At 42.5% G+C, this 21,480-nt stretch overlaps 1 protein-coding gene across 2 annotated transcripts in view; it reads left to right on the top strand.

Moving 5' to 3' along the window:
* Positions 1-3,057: 3,057 nt before the first annotated feature.
* Positions 3,058-21,480, top strand: part of SFT2D1 (SFT2 domain containing 1) — a 59,514-nt gene continuing 41,091 nt past the window's right edge. The window contains exons 1-3 of one of the 2 annotated variants that reach the window (XM_063441227.1): positions 3,058-3,272; positions 13,953-14,039; positions 15,691-15,776. In XM_063441227.1, coding sequence (XP_063297297.1) covers positions 3,210-3,272; positions 13,953-14,039; positions 15,691-15,776 — 236 coding nt within the window. In that variant the 5' untranslated portion in view covers positions 3,058-3,209. The remainder of the gene's footprint in view (positions 3,273-13,952; positions 14,040-15,690; positions 15,777-21,480) is intronic. The other variant, XM_063441226.1, reaches the window with a different exon arrangement.

Genomic DNA, 21,480 nt, shown 5'->3' with positions numbered 1-21,480 from the left:
ACAATACGAATGTAAAGGAGAGGTATCAAGATGTAGATACCTAAATATAGACTATAGTGTGTGCCATTTAGGAGTAGGAGAACCTAAGTGCTTCAGTCCAGAGTATCAACCTCGTACAATTTGGTTGACTCTCAGGAATGGAGATCCTCAGGGGACCCTAATTAATAAGACGGTGTTAGAATCCGTACATTCTTCGGGTGTTCTGCTATTTGATGCATGTAAGGCGATATCAAGTGGTAGAAAACCGTGGAATGTATGTGGGGATCTTAGATGGGAGAGGACGTATGGGTCTAATGATAAATATATTTGTCCCAGTAGTAAAAATAAATATGTGAGTCCTAGATGCCCAAATAAAGACTATAACTTTTGTCCATATTGGTCTTGTGTGGGGTGGGCGACTTGGGGACAGACAGTAGATAAAGACATGATAGTGACTAAGTTGCCGACTAGCCCTTATTGTAAGTCTATGGAATGCAACCCAGTCCATATACTTATTAATAACCCCGACAAGTTCCTAGATAAGTATGGAAATTTATTTGGGTTTCAGATATACGGGACGGGTTTAGATCCTGGGACATTATTGTTTATAGGAATAGAGACTGATACGGTATCCTCCCAGACTCATCAAGTATACCATTCCTTTTATGAAGAGATGAGTATAGATAATAAGATCCCCCATAACGCTAAAAACCTGTTCATTGACCTAGCTGAAAGTATTGCCGGTAGTCTTAATGTTACCAACTGCTATGTGTGTGGAGGTACTAACATGGGAGACCAATGGCCTTGGGAAGCAAAGGAGGTAATGTCCGGTTCTGAGGCAGTTGACCAATTAATATCTACACAAGCCGATTATCATATGAGTGTTAGAGGTAAATCTGAGTGGAGATTAAAGACCTCCATCATAGGTTATGTTTGCATAGCAAGGAAAGGAATAATGTATAATACTTCTGTAGGAGAATTAACTTGTCTAGGGCAAAAAGCTTATGATGATGATACTAAAAATACAACTTGGTGGTCGGCTTCAAATGTCTCAGAACCATCTAACCCGTTTGCTAGATATGCCAGTTTAAAGGATGTGTGGTTTGATTTATCCATCACATCTACCTGGAGAGCCCCAGCAAATTTGTACTGGATCTGTGGTAAGAAAGCCTATTCGGAGTTGCCACAGGACTGGGAAGGGGCATGTGTGTTGGGTATGCTCAAACCATCCTTCTTCTTGTTACCGATTGAAACAGGTGAGACTTTAGGTGTTAAAGTGTATGATGTGAATCATAGGAAGAAAAGGGGACCCCTAGAGATAGGCGCCTGGGAAGATAATGAATGGCCTCCCCAGCGTATCATAGATTATTATGGGCCAGCCACGTGGGCAGAAGATGGTACCTTTGGTTATAGAACCCCAATTTATATGCTCAACCGTATTATAAGATTACAGGCGGTGGTTGAGATTATTACTAATGAGACCTCACAAGCACTCAATCTTCTAGCGAAGCATAATACCAGGATGAGGACAGCAGTGTACCAAAATAGATTAGCCTTGGATTACCTTTTGGCAGTAGAGGGAGGTGTATGTGGGAAGTTTAACCTGAGCAATTGCTGTCTTCAAATAGATGACGAAGGGCAAGCAATAGCTGAGCTTACTAGCCATATGGTTAAACTAGTGCATGTGCCTACTCAGGTATGGAAAGGGTACAATCCAAGTAGTTGGTTTGGTAGCTGGTATGAGTGGTTTGGAGGGCTTAAGGCAGTGGTAGGTGGAGTCCTACTGATTTTACTGTTGTGTCTACTCCTACCGTGTCTTATACCCTTAGTAGTTAGGTCTGTGCAAAGCCTGATAGGAAGTATAGCAGAGAGGAAGGCTGCTGCACAGATAATGGCGATATATAAGTATAAGGCTCTAGATCAAGGAGAACCAATGCAGGAAGATGAGTGTTAAAAGATTCACATCATAAGATAAGTCTGGTCTGGTTCATGGTAACCTGAGGTATATGCAAACCAAGGTTAAGTGATGCCTCAAGTAATTGTGAAATATCAGAGGCATCAAAGGGGGGAATGTGATGTAATTCCAGTAAAATACAAGTTTAGCAGGCTAAGATTGCCACAAGGCATATGTATGTATATGTGTTTGTAGTATCAGTTAGTTAATAACACGTAGCTAAGATACTGTCATCACTGTACTGACCAGGTGCAGGAATGTAAGAACTGGAATTACGCGTCCCTCTCCTTTGTATCAGATGAGCCACGTGGTTAGACCGGATGGATGAGTTTAGACTCTATTCATTAAATAGGTTAAGGGTATGTGTGGGTGTAGTTAATTGTGGGAGGAGCTACAGTGCTATATAAGGAATGTACTCTATGTATTCAGTACTCAGACTTTGCTGTATTTTGGTGACGCTAGTCCCTCTGAGTCCCGATCGGTGATCCAATAAAGAATCTCTTCCTTCCTGAAGAAACCTGTGTCCATCTCTCTGTGCTTGGCTTCCGTCAGTTTCTCCGGTATCAGCCTGTGTTATTAAAGTTTATTTTACTCCTTGTGCTTTGTGACCTGTAACTACCAAAACAAACTGAAAATCCCAGACACATTATATATTCTGTAAATCAGAACTAAATGCATGTATTTTTAATTACTTTATTTAACCTACACTAATTAGGCACACGTTATTATTGCAAAAACTGTACAAAAAACACAAAATTTCTCTTTTTTTTTTGCATTTTTCTGTATTTTTTTAATAATAAATAAGCATATATATATATATATATATATATATATATATATATATATATATGTTACATCAAATTAAAGCCCCTTCTGTCCTCTACAAAACGGTATATAATATGCGTCGGTGCAATAAACGAGAGAGATGCAAATTGCAGTTGAACGCAAACAGCAAGAAAATACAGAAATTGCTTGTGTCATGTAAGACAAGCTTCTGAAGCTCTGTCCTTAAGGGGTTAAACGTCACAAACTAATCTCCAACTGAGCATCTCGGGTCCTGAACTCTGACAGAACCCCCGGGCTGTGTGAGACATGTGATGTTTGTTATCGCGGGATTTGTAGTTCCGGTTCGAGCAGGGCAGAGCATTACACGGTGAGAACACGTCATGGGGAGGGAGCTGCGCCTGGAGCTGTCACACTGCATACGGAGCTGCTGTGAGAAGGGCTATCAGTGTGCATTGACTCACCAGTGGCTTCGTGGCTGTCCGCGGGGAGCATGGATAAGCTGCGGAGGGTGCTGAGCGGCCAGGAGGACGAGGAGCAGGGGCTGACCTCGCAGGTAACCGCCGTCATGTGTGACAGTAGTTCATAGAGTTTCCGCTCTGGTGTTTATCACCTCTCCTCCCTCTCTGGGGCTTTACATATCGCGGATTCCGTGTGTGCAGAGCGCCGTGCAAAGCCCTGGGGCTCCATTCACACTGTCAATTCATAGCCGGAGCACGATTCGCCTGAATGGCTGACTAGGAGGCATTCCTTAAAGCTCTGTGTGTTAGAATGTCATGATGTTGTATTCTGTTTGTTAGAATGTCATGATGTTGTATTCTGTTTGTTAGAATGTCATGATGTTGTATTCTGTGTGTGACAGTATAACTCGGTGTATTTGTGTGTGTGTGTGTGTATATTTTTTTTAAATGACTGCTATCAGTGAAGTACTAGTTCCAGACACCAGCGATATGGAGTTCAGGGTGGGAGTTTAGACACAAAAACTACTTTTTGCACTCACTGCTCCACTTCCTCTGATTATCTCAATAAACAGGCAGTCCAAAGGAACTGAGGGCCTCTGTGGGCTCATGACTCCTACTGTCTGTCTTTGGGAGGAAAAAAAGGTCAGCTGTGACCTTAAAGCACTATCATCACTACAGCCAACTGCAAGGGTTATGGTGCCATCCATGGTAAGATGGCAAAACTATTTGTCAAGGTTTGACAACTTGCCTGGTTCCCACCTGTTGCAGCCATGCCACATTTAGTGTTTTTAACAGAAGAGGTCGGATGTCAGCAGAGTCGGACTGCAGTCATTGGCTGAGAGTGTCAATTGCCCATCACCCAATGATTTCAGTCCAGCATTTGGCCCTCCTTTGCTGTGACAAGTTTCTTCTGCTGGACTATACCAGGTAAATTGTCAAGCCATGCTAAAACAGCTTGATAGATTATGCGGGAACAGTGCCAGCACAATCGTGGCACATAAGTAATGTAAAAACAATAAAAGGGAAAAACAAACAAATTACGTTTGTAATGGTGATAAAATATCTACACTTGCACAGCATAGGACAACTGCTGAAAGACTCTTCTCCAACAAGGAAGAAGCTCTGACAAAATGTATACTCTTATTCTGACCTATGGGTTCTTCCTTTTTTTCCCTTTTTTTTTTTTCCAATTCCATAAAGCATTGTCCTGTAGGAATTTATGGGTGAAGTAGTTTAGCCTCCTAGGGCTATTACTTGTTTGTTTATAGCATGTGTTACTGTTTTGTAAGCAGGACTGTCTGCAGTGATTTTCTTGAATGGCTCGATGCGGTGGAGAGTAGAGGTCTGTCTTTGTAGGGCATGTGCATGCTGCAAGCACAAGACAAAACTGATTAAAATAACTTCTCATGTATCAAGGTTGCAGGTACAAAGCTGCAGCAATTTTGTAAAAAAGATTTTCAAGTTATAAGCCAGCATAGCGGAAAAAGGGGGGAAGTTAATAGTTGTGAAATGCTGACCGACTACGCTTTATGAGCTTAAACCACTAACCCGGGACTTCCATGGTACATTTCTTGTGGTCCTTTGCAGTTCAATGTTTAAATAAGTCCTGCAATGAGGGAGGTATGTATGCATGTGTGTGTAACTTAGCTCTCTGCAATCACGCTATGTCAAAGCTTGACAAATTACCATACGCTCTCAAAGGCAACATAACCAATCTGGTACATTTCAATGTAAACCCCCCCCCCCCCCCCCCCTGAAAATCAAGCCTTCTATTTGACCCTGTAACTTTCAAAAACACTATAAAACCTGTTCATGGGGGGTACTGTTATACTCGGGAGACTTCACTGAATGCAAATATGATTCAAAACCGTAAAACGTATTACAACAATATCATTAAAGTGCTATTTGTGTGTGGAAAATTAAAAAAAAATCACTTTCATTGACAATATCATCCTTGTGATATGTTTTACTGTTTTGAAACAGTAATATTTGTGTTCAGCGAAGTCTCCCAAGTAAAACAGTACTTCCCATGTACAGGTTTTAGAGTGTCTTGGAAAGTTACAGGGTCAAATATAGTGCTAGCAAATTAAATTCTCTGGACTTTCAGCCTGGGTTGTCAGGCACATCCCTCAAATTGCAATCAATAAAATTACTTAATTATGTACAAATATTACATAAATATGCACGTAGAATTTAAATATAGATATTTATATATTTGAAGTCTACGTGTCTATTTATGTAATTATGTATATAGACATATGGAAGGCTGGGCCTGTAGTTGTGGGAAGGGTTATTTTTTAGCCTATAGATACACAGGCTGACCCTTCCTCTGGGCTGAGACTGTCTAGTTCAGCCCACCAACCACTCCTTTTTATCAAGCCATTTAAACTGGTTTTGGCGCACCTCTAATATAACTCTGCTTATTGTCCCCGACAATAAATATGTATGTATATGGGATCGACCGATTATCAGTCTGGCTGATATTATCAGCTAATATTCGGAATCTTCAGCAAAATCAGTATCTGCCTATAAAAATACTGTCTTGCGAGTCCCATGGCCATTTAATTTGCTAGCATTATATTTGACCCTGTAACTTTCCAAGACACTCGAAGAACTGTTTTACTTGGGAGACTTCACTGAACACAAATATTAGTGTTTCAAAACATATTATTTTATTACAGCCCAAAATACAATTCCTAAAGGGACACCATAATCAACAGAACCTCTACAGCTTGATGTAGTGGTTCTGGTGTTCATAGCCTGTCCATGCTTCCCAATGTATGAACTACCCTTTCATAGGAAAGGCAGTATTTTTATATTTCTGCCTAGTAACACCTCTAGCCAGTCACTGGCCACTAATGGTGCTTCTGATCTCAGTGCTGCACAATGTGCAGCACCTACATTGAAAGCCTCCATGGAGACACAAATGCCTTGTGTCCACTGAGCGGATCGGTACGGTACGGTTTGCTATTTTGAGTGTTTCCATTATGAAAGTGGCCCATACAACCGAACCGTACCGCACCATTCTGGTTCCTGCTTCAGATGTAGGGCCATAGGAAATGGTATGGTTCGGTTAGGGCGGAGCTACTATACAATCCATTTATTGGTGGACAGGAAGAGCATTTTTTCTAAACCCCGCATGGCCCCTGAAGGTCTGACTTGCAGTGGAAACGCTCACCAGAATAGACTGGACCATTCTAAACCAACTGTACCGAACCGATCCGCTCAGTGGAAACGAGGCATAAATGTTCCCTATAGAGATGCATCTCTAGCAGGAGATGCTGATTGGTGCAGTGTTTTGAACATGCACAGTAACTTCACTACAGGGTGCGTGAGGGGACAGAGCTTACACCTCCCTTCCTGCCCGTTTGCATTTAGATCGCCTGCTTCCATGCTCCCTCGGCTGGCTATTTGCCCACCTACTTCTATGCTCCCTTAATTGACATGACGCCTCGGAGTGAACGGGCTAAAAATTACCCAGGCACTAGGACAAAATTCCTAGTCTTCCTGGTGCCTGGGATTTGTCGAGCTCTGCTCTAAAGTGCTTCCTATCTCAGTGCTGCAGAGAATGGTTTAACCCCTTGAGGTAAGAGTGCCTCTTGGCACCATAACAACTTCCTTTAGAAGTTATTTTGGTGCTTGGAGTATCCCTTCAAGTCCACCAAGAGGAAGATTTCAGCTCCCTCTCCGCCTCCACTGTCCCTCAGTCAACCATTCCGCCTCAGAGGAGAACGGGCTAACAAATACCTAAGTTGGGAGACATGTACATTTGTATTTATATATTTTTAGTAGTTTTATTTTTCTATGACCTATAAAAAAACCTAAAAAACCCTCTTTAACAGCAAAAAAATTATCAAATATACATTTTAACAGATCCATCATAACAAACTAAAATGGCAGTTTACCATTACTTTTCCTGTAAATAAACTTGTATTTAATTGCACATCATTTATTATCTTGTTTACATGTATACAGTGAAAACAACATGCATTGTTTTTTTCTCTTTTAGAAAAAACAAACAAAAAACATACATACACACCAATACTAGTATGTTCAAATACAGAGGTAACCCTTTCCGTCGCACTTTTAATTATTATTAACTATTTAATTACTTTTAATTAGGTTCGCTTAACTTAGAAGCATAGAATGTGACGGCAGATTAGAACCATTCGGCCCATATAGTCTGCCCAATTTTCTAAATACTCTCATTAGTCCCTGGCCTTATCTTATAAACAGTGACTTGGTCAATGTGTAAACTGATAACAGCTGCAGTATGGCTATCATTTTACTGATCAGTAATGGGTGCAATGCATCCTGCCTCCTTTTTTATTGCTGGACATTAAAAATAAGATCATTGTTGCAGTAATTTCACTTTGAATGTTAAATAATGGGAAGTTAGGAGAGGAGTACATTTTACCCATGCCTCAACTTCTTTGTGATTAACACTTATCTGTTATAAATGTGTCTCTCTAGGTATCAGTTGATAGGGATTTGCAGGTGTCTTTAGTTCTGCTGTATATCTGTAAAGCATATGTCTTTGAAATTATCTGGTTTGGCAGTCATTGTATTTGTTTTTAAGGAGAATGGATGATGGCAAATTTCTCAACTGCTTGACAATTCTATTAACAGAAGAAAACATAGTTCCCACCAGGGCTGCATTCTGTTTGTAGGAAGTAACCTTAAAATTGACGTGACACTCCATTATTCACTCTGGCCTTTTAGTTGTCACGTGCAGAGAGGGTGGGAAGGATGAAAATTGTATGTTTAAGGACCACTATAGTGCCAGGAAAACAAACTCGTTTTCCTGGCACTATAGGGTCTTTAGGTCCCCCCCACCCTCAAGGTCCCACTCCCGCTGGGCTGAAGGAGTTAAACCCTTACCTTTCTCCAGCGCCGGGCTCCCTCTGCGCTGGGGAACTCTCTTCCCTCTGCCGACGTCAGCGCCGACTGCGCATGGGCGCTCATTCAAACAGTCCATAGGAAAGCATTTCTCAATGTTTTCTTATGGACGTCAGCGTCTTCTCACTGTGATTTTCACAATGAGAAGCGCCTCTAGCGGCTGTCAGTGAGACAGCCACTAGAGGCTGTTTTATCCCTAGTGTAAACATAGTAGTTTCTCTGAAACTGCTATGTTTACAGCTGCAGGGTTAACACTAGATGGACCTGGCACCCAGACTTCATTGAGCTCAAGTGGTCTGGGTGTCTATAGTGGTTATTTAAGGTCTTGTGATGTCACTAGGCATATTGAATTACTTACATTCTAGCTACATAAAAAAATAAATAAAAGAAAATGAGAAGGTAGCTGCAGTACCATTAAAGGTAAACATTAATTATTTGCTCCAGTGCTATGTGTAATAGTGTTCCATGTCCATACTAAAATAGTTTACATTCAAAAGAAAGAAACACTTTGTGCAGGTGACCTATTTTGTACACAAGTGATAACCAATTTATTTGCAGAATATCTGTGATGCTCTGCAGGTAAATAGGCTATCCCTTGTGAAAGCATTTTTTTCATCTGGACTAAGTGTTTACGTTCTTTTAAATTTATCAAAGGCTAAGAATTCTTAAAAGATGGCAGGTCATTGGTCATAATTTGGATAAGCAGTAAAGAGACCACAGGGATTTTATTTTTAAGTGTAATACTTTCAAACATATACTGGTGTCCTAGGTCTGTAGTTTTTCTGACAGTAAACGGAATTACCGTACCTCTGTATGTACAGTGTTTCTTGGCAAAATGCTGCACATACAGACTCCCAAGCATCATGATCAGTTAAACTCACTGAAGTTACTTGTTACTTCGAGTAAACCTGTTCTCTTTAATATCTTTTTCATTCATTTTCTTTATAGTTTATATTGTCCATCTCATTTCATGCTGATTTCCCCACTGGGGACATTTAAAAAAAGTATATATTTTGTAGGAGTTGAAACTAATTTATGATTGAGTGAGTGTGCTGAATTCTGTGAGTGTGTTGTCATTTTCCTCCTTTTAGGATTGCTCTGACTCATAAAGCAGATATATTTGTAAGTATATTAAATTTGCAGCATTTCTGATATAGTGAATACCTGTCTCATATAGATTTCTGAATGGGAATCTAGTGATAGTCTGTGAGCCTCAGCTGACACTCTCAGGTAATCACTGGCACCACGTTTGAGGCTTTTTCATTGGAGTCCTAGCCATAAGAAGAGAGGTTAAGCTAACTGTTTGGGATTTAACAGTTTGTAAGTAGTTTACTCCTTTAAAATAAGATGGTGGTCAGGACCTACTGGCACCATAACAACTTCATTGAAATGAAGTGGCTAGAGTGTTCCTTTAAAAGAACACTCCAAGCTTCATAATCTTTACAACACACTGTAAAGTGATTACGGTGCCATGAGTGCCTTGGTGCCTTCCCAGTGTAAGTAGTTGGATTGTTTGCTAACGGCTTGGCTTCTTAGTTTAAGTCCGTCGGGTGCCAGTTCCTGCCTCTCTGCACCTGAGCGTTCTTAGCAGGTGCTTCTAGCTTTAAGTATCAAGTGGAGAGGCAGAAACCAGCGCACCACAGACCATAGATAAAATGTCAAACTGTTCTACAAACAGCTTAACTACCGTACTTCCATTGGGAGACTATAGGGCTATTAAAGTTCAAAGACCAGAGTCTCTGGTGTAAAGGGCATCTTTCAGTTCTTCAAAGTACTGTATGTGGCAACTTGATTAGCATTGGGGAGTGATATTAAAACTAGATTTTTTATTTATTTATTTATTATTATTATTATTTGACTATAGAACTAACCCTAATCTTAGGTGTTTGTTAGGACTGTAATCTTCCGGCCCAATTTGAAAATCAACAAAAATAATTTTACATTTTTTTTTGGGAAACCTAGCATGCATGAAAGGTAAGTGCAATACCAAGAGCTTTAATCTACATTTTGCTTTGAGAGTCTCTCTTAATATCATACATTTCATATGCATATGCATAACACCTTAATTAAAGAAATTTATTTTATCTATAAAATGATTGTTTTATTGTTGTATTACTTACAGAATATACTGTGAAAGTTTAATTAATGTTTGTGTTCTTCCATGCTTTCCAAAGGATAACAAACTGCACCTTGAAGGTAAAGTACTATAAAATGAAAAATCCTTTTGAGTGCACATTCAAAATAGAAACTATATTTTTTTTTTATTTTTTTTTACATTTTAAGGTGAAATACTGTGTGTTCTTAATAAATATGCGTTTCAATAATTTAATTTCTAAACTGGGATTGTATCTTTTTTTTTATTTCTTATTATATCTTGCTTTCCGCAATTTTTTCCCCCTCTCCACCCCCTCCCCCAAACTTGAAGTAACGTGTAAAATTATGTGTAATTTGATCTGCGACCCAAATCTGTCCGTATAGACCTGTTATTGGCATTTAACTACATGCAATTTCGTTCAGAAAACTATTGCATGGCATGAAATGCTGACAGGCACAGACATTATTAGTGCTGTGTGTCTTCACTCTAATCCTCCCTGCTCACTCACAATGATGAGTGCAAAGAGCGGCTTGGAGTATACTAAATATTCTACCCGTCTTTCACATCCAATGCAATTGTGAGAATTTCAGGGTTTAGTATAGATAAAGGGGTTACAATTACATACTTTGTATGTGTGATCGAGAGGTTTAGTGGTATCTTTGGATCATTGTTCCTTTAACCCCTTCATGACTAATGGGTTTCCTGAGAATCTGTGTGTTCATAACCAAGGCTATTTTTTCACTTTTGCTATGTGTTTTGTTAAACTGTAAGTTAACACTTTTTCTTTAAGTGCACCAATACATACTACAGTATATATTGTTTTTTTTAATTTTTTTTTTGCTGTGCAGGTGGGTACAAGGAATCAACAGACGCCACAACAGCGTATTGCAAGATATACAATGTTTAAACAGTGGCATGAGAGTCAGCACATTTTAATATTTTTAGCAAGCTTGGCTAAACAGTTATACCGTTAGCGTGAGGTTAAATAAAATACAGAGAGAGAGTTGATGCTTAACCTGTCTAAATCGGCATTTGTGCTAGGCATATGTGTGAGAAACAAAACAGTGAGCTTATTTTTGCCATTAAAACAGAAGCTACGGTCATCATCAAGAACAGATTTCTATAAGCTTAATTAAGTTTAACCACCAGGGGGCAGCAGAGCGTCGGATATACATGCAAGCTCGGACATTTACTTTCTAACTGCAGGAAGAAAGTCTGCTGTAAAAGACACACATTAATGTTGTAGATGAGGTGCAAGATTAAGAGGTACACCATAGTCTGTTATATCTGTAGGCATATATGGTTAGAAGTCGCTTGATCCCTCCTGCAGATGTGCTAAATCTGTGATTTTAGCTGGTTATTTCAGTGTGTGGGGGCTTGACAGTTAGGAGTGGAGTGAAGCTTGTTCCCCATTTTCGTTGTTCCCTTGTACTCAGGCAGGGTCAGAGTCCGGAAAGAGTCCCCTTATATCCATTGGTGTTAATGAGAGGTGATGCCTCTGTTGGTGTGAATGTTATAATGCTGAGGCTTGCTTGTGGAGTATATCCTTACAGTTATCCTGTGGGTGTAAGGAGCACTCAGTCGTTGCTTAGGTAGTTCCCCCTCACTTCTCCGTCTCACAATGAGCGCGGCAGCCATCTTAGTTTGACCCATGCGGTCCCCGGTCAGTCTTCCTGCAGCCTGTATGCCCTGAACGAGCGATGTGTCCCCGTTGGGGTCCGGGATAACCCCCCTGGCCCACAGGGGGAGGGAGGGGGGGGTAACAGGGCCCTTAGCAGGCGGTGGGAGGTCCCGCCAGACCAAGTACGAGAGATCGGCCGCTTCTCCCGCCAGGGCCTCACAGCAGGCCGCAATCCCACTCGCCCACCAGACCTCATCGCCAGAGGAGCGGGGGCTGATACTTGCCCCGAAGGTTGTTGGTCTGGTCCCCTTTGCCATCTCACGGCGGCTGAGGGTTTTCCAGGCGAGTAGGGGCATTTTTAAGCGGGTTATTGCGGGTGGCCACCCACGGGAGCATTGTAGGCGGCGCTGTGTAATGATGCCGGGAGACGGAATATGACGTCACTTCGGACCCGGCATCACTGCAGAGAGGAGCTGCAGGCAAAGTACTCCTCCCTCTTCGCACGTAGGAAGAGAGCAGCCTCACTGGACCCCAAGGAGAGATCCACTCAGCTCTCCCAAAGGTACAGAGGCTGAGTGGGTTATAATTAAAACAAAAATGTGTGTGTGTGTCTCTGAGCCCGAGCCTGTGTGCGTATAGGTACCTGCCCCTCTGATCACTCGAGGAAGGTGTTTTTACTCACTTTTTTCTCACGCCGTGCTACCTCCATGGCTGAGATTATCAATCTTTTTGATCTCATCTAAGCCAATGCTTTCTCTTAGGAAATCATTGGGAGGATTTTGTTCATGCGCAGCAAATGTGCCAATCCACATCTCCTCATAGAGATGCATTGAATTAATGAATCTCTATAAGGAACATTCAGTGCCTATATGTAGAGCTTGAAGACAATGAACTGTCCAGCAGTGACCCAGGACTCTCTAGTGGCCGTCTGAGTAACTGTCACTAGCTGGCTCCTAGATTCCAAACAAATTTGTCAAGCTCTACACTAAAGCAAACATCTGCACCAAGCACAAAGGCTGACACGGCCAAATAAACAAGGTTTACGTTTGTGGGCCTCAAAAAAACAAACTTCAGTTTTCATAGAAACTGAGGTTTATTTAGAAATGTACAGTATACAAAACGTTGCCTAAGTGACGCTGGACATCCTCATGCTCGTAGGGCTTTAAAGTAAACAAAAGAACAAATTGATTTTAAGGAGACGTGCATTTGCATATAAACAAAGTTTTAGTCAAACTACCTGGACATATTAAGAAAAGTTCGATAATGGGACTGAAATGGTAAATATATGCTGTTGCACAGCTGTAAAAAAACAAATGACATTATCTTGTTTTTGAAGTCCTATGAATGTGTTCTTCACTTTGGCTGAGATCATCAAACTTGATCTCAGCCAATCAAATGCCTTCCCATAGGAAAGCATTGGGAGGCTATTGTGCATGTGTCGCAAAAAGCTATGTGGCCAATCGGCGCCTCCATGCAGACCCAATCTAATACACTGCCCACAAATCCAATACATTACCTCCTCCCTCCATTCTAATACACTGCCCTGTTTAAATTGCAGCTCTAAGTCTGCCCTCTGTGACTGTCTAACAGACAGCCACTAGAGGGCTTCCGGAATCCAAACCAACCTTCGGTCGGTTATCTGACGCTGGACACTCACGGACCTCCAGCGTCAGATTTCCCCCCTAGGAAAGCATTAATTAAGGGGGGCATCGGCACTGGAATCAGGTAAGTGGCTGAGGGGGTGCGATGGAGTTGGGGGTCCTATTAACCTTATAGTGCCAGGAAAACTGCTCTGTTTTCCTGGCACTATAAGAGCCCTTTAACCCCTTAAGGACACATGACGTGTGACATGTCATGATTCTCTTTTATTCCAGAAGTTTGGTCCTTAAGGGGTTAAGCAGAGTGTGCAGAGACTACCAAATCTGCTGTCCATGTGGTTGGCTTAAAAAAGGTTTAATTCTGTCACCATGGTGATATTTTCTGTACATTTAGCATATTTTGCCTGGATCATTCATAATCTTGAATGTGATTAATTTTTTCCCCCCTCAATTTTTAAATCTCATTAAATCCATCATCATTGTGTGATCTAATTTCAAATATCTTTGTCATTTATTTTAAACAACTTGACATAACTAGTTCATTGTTTTGCTTTTTCTAAAGGTTTTGGATTCATCTTCACTCAGCTTTAGCACCCGAGTAAAGTGGTTTGCAATATGCTTTGTTTCTGGGATTGCATTTTCTATCCTTGTAAGTATTTTTTATGTTTTTATTTCTATTTTAATCCAAATAGATATTTCATATATTTAAAGTTCATACACAGCTGAAATAATTTTAGATTCCATAACTGTATATAATAATTTTATTGATCTTTAATGAAAGACTTCCATAAAGACCTGATTCACTGATAAAATAGCTATAAAGGGATTATTATGGAATAGGGCATTAGGTGTAAGAATGTTGTCACCCTTTTCCACCTGTTATGGCCCATAGGGGGAGGAACTTGAAGGACATTTTGGTGTCAAGTAACCTTGGTACGCCTTCAACAGGTGGCATCAAACAATACTTGCCAATGGGGAATTTTCAATGTGGACACTGTAGTGCCTGTACTTATATTTACAGAGTATCAAAGGTGTTTTTTAATCGCACAAACAGTCCTTCAAGTCTTTAATTGCTGCTCGATTGGAGTGGTGTACCTGCTAACCTGTTCATGCGGCCTTAATTATGTAGACAAGACCTTCAGACCTTTCAAGTGCCGGGTCTGTGAACACGTTAACTCGAGACTCCAATCTCTTAGGCATCTACACTAATATCACAACCACTCCTCAGCAGGCATTCGCTTTATGGGCCTTGAATCTATACCTCAGCTACCGTGGAAAAGACACTGGCATAGGAGATTGCGACAGAGGGAGGCATTTTGGATTTATAGATGTACCCCCTGTCTCCCCATGGTCTAAAGGAAGGTTTCTCATTCTCTCCATTTCATTATTTTTTTTTGTGATTTTCAGGTGGATATATTATTGATAGCTTTAGAAACTGTTTTATATTTTTTTTTATTCTTTGCCCTATATATAGGTGCCACTTATAGTAATCTTGTACCCCTCCTGTTTTGAAGGTATTCTTGAAGATCCTATAACTTTGGATATATTTACTACAGGCATATGAGGATTGCCTACTGCAACTGAAATAGACTAGTAGAGCTTGAATTTATAAAGTTGCTTTCCATTTTTTTATTGGGTATTTGATTAACATTTGCTGCATAAGGAGTGCATTTAGGAATCATTATAGCTTTCTGTGTATGCAAACACCCGTACACTACTAGTAACCTGAATAAATTATACACAATTCTCGCTTGTTCTTAATGAATGTGTTAACTTTAGATTGCAAGCTCATTTGGGCAAAGCCCTTTTCACGTACTGTTTCTGCATGTCATGCGTGTTTTTTTGGCATTAAAGCGGCACGGCCATCGTCCCCTTGCAAAATGAGTATTTCATAAAGATAGAATTTTGTTTTTAAATACTTAAAATGAATGTAATTTTACTGAAATTCCAACCCAATCAAGAGAGCTTCTGAGACAAAGTCGGGACTACTTTGGCTCAGCTGCTTCACACTGCCGTCAAGAAGTGTCAAGCCCCCCGACTGTCACCAGTGACGGCTACAGGGAAATTATCTATGGTGGATCCCGTGGTCTCACTATATCCTAAATAGACCTCTCTGTTGAAAGCAGCGTGCTGAAGTGCCAAGAGCCCGCGAGGGATAGGTTCAGGTAAGTAGAACTCATCAGAACTCAGTACTGCTTTAAATGTTTGTCTTTTTTACCTAGTTGACAGTGCTGTGGAATATGTTGGTACTATAAAAATAATTGTATTTGTAACTGTAAAATATATCTGCCTTGTAATAGGGAAGTGTTTTACTTTGGGTTCCTGGAAATGGAGCGAAACTCTTTGCAGTGTTCTACACACTGGGAAATATTGCAGCTTTATCTAGGTATGTGTGTGATGTTATATAAATAGACATTATCTATTTTTGTAATGTACATAAAGTTTTTTGCATAGAATTTATGAATTTCTGTACATTGAAAATATATTGTACAATGATCTAAGTAACACAAAAATGATTTAAGTGTGAGTGTTGGTGAAGAGCTAAAACAATGAGGATGAGAGGGGTGGTTTAAACTTTTTTTTTTTTGTAAATCTGTTTTATTAAAGGACCACTATAGTGCCAGGAAAACATACTCGTTTTCCTGGCACTATAGTGCCCTGAGGGTGCCCCCACCCTCAGGGTCCCCCTCCCGCCCGGCTCTGGAAAGGGGAAAAGGGGTAAAACTTACCTTTTTCCAGCGCTGGGCGGGGATCTCTCTGCCTCCGTTCCGCCCCGTCGGCTGAATGCGCGCGCATTCAGCCGGTCGCATAGGAAAGCCTTATCAATGCTTTCCTATGGACGCTTGCGTGCTCTCACTGTGATTTTCACAGTGAGAATCACGCAAGCGCCTCTAGCGGCTGTCAATGAGACAGCCACTAGAGGATTTGGGGGAAGGCTTAACCCATTTATAAACATAGCAGTTTCTCTGAAACTGCTATGTTTATAAAAAAATGGGTTAACCCTAGCTGGACCTAGCACCCAGACCACTTCATTAAGCTGAAGTGGTCTGGGTGCCTAGAGTGGTCCTTTAAGGTTTCGTGAGGTTATAAGCAGGATTTATCAATACAAACATTGTCATTAGTGAGGACTCGCAGGTCCTAATTGCTCATAACAGATTAAGGTCGCTTACATAGTTAGTGTAGTGGTCATCATACAGGGCTATACCGGAGGTATAGAGACCGGGTATTTCAAACAGATGCACAACAGCAAACCGCACATTGCATGGTACAGTACTACCCTTCTCCACCTGGCACCAATGTGTATAGCCATAGGCCATCCCTTAGAGCGTTATGTGTCTTGAGTGTACCCTGCAACCCACGGCGCTTTGTGTGAAGTATTTCAAGAGGTACTACACTATGGTGGAGTCTGAACCAGACCGGGTATAGTTAACTGTCAAGGAGCTCCATGTGGCTACTAGGCCTCACACTACATACAGATACGGGCCTCTGTGCGTTGCCAGTACAGGGCCTTTCATTGGTCTGTCCGCCCCAACTATCCCACCTTTTAAGGGTGTGCGTATGTCCCTAAGTCATTAGTGGAATTCATGATAGGCGTGAGTGAGGTGATTATAGTGCCTACTGTCTGTGATCGCACTGACTGGTCCCGGTCAAGATGCAGGCTTATCACTATAGCGTGAGTTTGTCTTATCCATGTGCTCGTGTGTATATTGAGGTTACAGGTGAAAATCAGAAGTAAGTTGGTAGAGAGGGAAGAAGAGTTGCCCCAAGGCCTAAGTATAGGTTAGGTAAGGTAGAATAAAGCAGGCAGGAGTGGTCACGCTCTGTTGGGCCAGCTGTCCCCCTGCGCGTTCCCCCACCCGTTCCATCCCGCCCTATCTGCTATGGGATACAAACGCGAACCATGGTCGCCACATCTCTGCATGTCTGTCCCCCCTACCAAGTAGTGAGGCCTGGATCGCCTCTGCTCCCTGAATTTCCTCCACCTTACGAATCCATTCCTCCATTCTGGGTGCCTCCGTCTTCTTCCAATAAAGCGGAATCAGGGCTTTGGCCGCATTGAGTAAATGATGTAAGATCGTTTTTTTTTTTTTTTGGTACATGGCAATCGACATCTTCGAGATATGTAGAAGGGGCAGGGCCGCTGTCCATTCTGTCGTTCCTCCCATGATTTCAGTTATCTTCTCCCTGATCATCTCCCAATATGGGACTATAAGGCGACATTCCCACCATATATTTATTATCGTGCCTCTCTCTTCGAGGCATCTCCAACATGTCGGGGGCATCGCTGGGAAGATCCTATGGAGCAGCGTCGGGGTCCTATACCAGAGTGCGATTAGTTTGTAATTCGTTTCTTGGTAATAAGTGCTAATGGAGCTTTTGTGTTGCCAGAGTAGTGCACCCTCCCATTGTTGGGGTGTGAAGGTGGTGTCCAGTAATGCCTCCCACTGCCTGCGGAAGGTATTATTCTCCATCAGATATCCCACCAAAAGATGTTGGTAGAGGGTGGTTATCGTTCTTTCCAGCGATGAGCCCCTCTCGCATCTCGCCTCGAACCAAGTGAGGTCCCTGTGCAGTCGTTCTTTGTTGTGTACGGTGTCGTAATAGTGCTTTACTTGCATGTAGCATAGCATGATCAGGGGAGTCCGGGGTGTCTCCCAGCAGGGAGTCCAAAGATCGCAGGATGCCATCTCGCAAAACCGTGGAGATGGGAATATGTTCATGTCCCTCCAAACATAGCGAATAACTGCCGACCTCAGTGTGGAGAAAAAGTGTGTGGGTATGGCCAGTTGGAGTGTCTGAAACGAGTACAAGAGCCTGGGTAGGATGTTCAGGTGTTTTACCCGTTTTGGCCGACTTCAGGGCTGCCAAGAGTTCCTCCTCAGAGATTAGGGCGTCCAACGTCTCTGCCGTATCCGGGATGATCGTTCTCGTGTTAGACTCCTGTAGGTAGTCCCGCATCCGGGCCTCCTCCGCGTCCGAATCATCGATTCCACCAGTTGCATGTATATTATAAAGAGAGTGGTAATATTTCCTAAATTCTCCCGCTATCTCGCTCGGGAATATCGTTGTGGCGCCTGATGAGAGGCGTACGTTGCGGACCTGCGAGCGGGGAGCATTTCCCTTCAAGAGACGCGCCAGGTATTTCCCTCCCTTGTTGGCATGAGCATAGAAAACCCCCTTGGAATGTTGTAGGGATCTGAGGTAGCGTTTCGTGAAAAGATCTTTCAGTTGTCGCCTGGCTGCTTTTTTTTTCTTTCGGGAGGCTATTTGGATAAGCGTGTCCCTGATGACGCTCTTGTGGGCCTCTCATATTGAGACCAGGGAGGTATCCGGTGCATCATTATCCCGAAAGTACTGTTTCAATGCTTGGGTAATCTGTATTCGCGTCTCATGATCAAGAAGGAGGGCTTCATTTAGCCTCCATGACCACGTGGAGGGTCGAAAGAGAGGCGATTCAAGTTCCATGATGACCACACCGTGATCCGACCAGGTAGCGGGGTCTATTTTGGCAGAGATCAGTCGTTGGAGGCCTATTTGGCGAATGAAGATATAATCGATGCAGGAGTATCGATCATGTAATGCCGAATAATACGTAAAGTCTTTAGTGGAGGGGTGTAGGGTCCTCCAACAATCCACTAGGTCCATATCCCTCTTCATAGAGCGTATGTTGAGTTGCGAGATGCTACTGTGTCCCGTTGAGGAGTCCATGATGGGGTCCAGTGAGGCGTTGAAGTCCCCCACCCCAGGACTAGTGTACCTTCGGAAAAGCCGTTTAGTTTGTTGAACGTTCCCCTGAGAAACTGAGCTTGTCTTCTATTAGGTACGTAGGCAGTGGCAAACGTGTATAGCATGCCTGCGATCGTTCCCTTCAGAAAAAGAAAGCGGCCTTGCGGGTCAAGTAGACTGTCTAACTTTTGGAACTCTAGGTCCGCTGCGACCAGAATGGCCACTCCCGCCTTCCATGCCGTTGGGTGATCGCAGAAGCAATTGGTCGGGTAGGATTTGTTATGCAGTTTGGGAGTAGTACCTTTTCGAAAGTGTGTTTCTTGTAACAATGCTACCGATATACGATTCTTCTTCAGTTCCCGCTGTAAATGGGTCCGTCGTTCTGGTATATTCAGACCTCTACAATTAATGGTGAGGACAGACAGGGGAGCGGGGCGATATGCACCAGAAGGTCCAGGCTTGTTGCTGGAGTCCATCGCGGTATCATCCACTCTCACCCCCCCCTCCAGCCGTGACCGGGTGGTTAAAACTTGTGTAGGTATAGAAGTAATAGAAAAGACAAGTTATTTTAAAATAACAGTAGAAGGTTCATATGGTCGATTTTATAATCAACCTTGCGTTATCATAGCTTGTGGCATCTATAGCATGCTGTATTTTTACATACTCAATTACATTTAGTTTTGACAGAAATCATAGAAATGTTTCTTCACTATAAACATGTCCCCTTACATCACTAACACATGTGCTTCCTAACGTACGTATGTGTATATGTATATATGTGTGTGTGTGTGTGTGTATGTATGTATGTATGTATGTATGTATATGTATGTGTGTGTATATAATATATATATATATATATATATATTAGTATGTATGTAAAGTTCATCTATTGGCAGCAATGGTCAGTGAGCTGAGCTGCAGGAAGACAGTCACTTACGCAGAAGCGGATTTATCATAGCCTGTATAGCAGAACATATTGATTCGTATTGTCAACTGATATATGCAATTAAATTGGGTTATCGCTTAATAAGCAACCCTAGATGACGTAAGCATACTGGAGCTAATGCGGAGAGTCACTCCAGTATGTCAATGTAGCAGTGACGTATACGGCTGTGCGACTAAACAGTTAACAGTATAGTTTAGCTCCTGTAGGGGCATTTTAGCCATTCTAAGCGGCATAAGTATGCAATTTCTGCTGGTTACTAAACAGCTTAAACTGTGTCTAAATGACAGAGTGAGAATATGTTCGCATCAATCATGAATTTAAAAAAGCGTTAAGACTAAAAACCTTAATTTGCATTAAGAACTTATGGTAAGTGCGTTGGTCGCGTATTGCGTGTCTCATCTCTGGCTTACGATATTTAGGAATGCGTAAACAATTATCAACTATAAGAATTACAGCAATATAAAAGCAGAACTGTCCATAATGGAGTTGTATGCGCGTGGATATCTATTATGTAGCTATTTGCCCAGATAGCCTAAGCAGTGGTTAACGGGCAGGTCCTGCAGTAACATTATAAGCATGCTAAACATTATTGTTGTACAGTCCGTCCTGTTGCACTTATTAATAACATGCAGTCTTATAGAGAATGCTCATTAGGGCAGATGGAAGTAAACATTTAAAAGAGAAAATGAAAAATTATGAGATGAAAATAGGCAGGTCAATATGGGAGCAAGACCAGTTTTGATGTCAGTCCCTGGGGGGCCTCCCATGGCGCGGTCGCAGTGTGTCACTCAAGACCTCGAGTCTCCATCCGTCCCCCCCGAGACTACTCCAGCCCAGCACCCGGGTCCTCAGCGGCGCTGTGGGCACTCGGGAGTTGAATCAGTCCACTCGACCCCCACACCTAGAGTCCGTGGGCCACTCACTCCCTGCACCTCCCCATCACCACCTTAGACTCAGTGGAGCGCGTGTCCCAATGTCTCTCCCGGTGCCGGCCACACTCTTGGGGCCAGTGCTCGCCGCTCCCAGCCACCGGTCCGCCGGAAGGGCCGCATTATCCCGCCCCACAGGGCTCGCGGCATCAGGGACATAGCTCTCTGGGGACCCCACATACCCAGAGATTAGGGCACTCACTTTTCCTGCGGGCCAGTTGCAATCCCGGGGGGTCTGTCCGGCCCTCATCAGTGCCAAATAACACACAGGCCGTCCAGGTCAGCTCCCCCTGGTGAGTATTGCTCTTAGTATCGGTCACTCATGCTTTGCCTTCTCCACCTTCCTTCCGCCGACTCAGCAGTAGCGCCGTTGTGGAGTATGTGCCCGAGTCACTTTGTGCTTGATCGGGGTGCTCCTGATGTGGCATCCCCTCCGCGGTGACTTCCAATGTTTCTGGCTGGCTGATATTTACGCAGCCTGTGCCAGT

The sequence above is a fragment of the Pelobates fuscus genome, chromosome 2 (genome assembly GCF_036172605.1).
Source record: "Pelobates fuscus isolate aPelFus1 chromosome 2, aPelFus1.pri, whole genome shotgun sequence".
Taxonomy (NCBI): Eukaryota; Metazoa; Chordata; class Amphibia; order Anura; family Pelobatidae; genus Pelobates; species Pelobates fuscus.
This window is presented reverse-complemented; position numbering and strand designations above follow the sequence as displayed.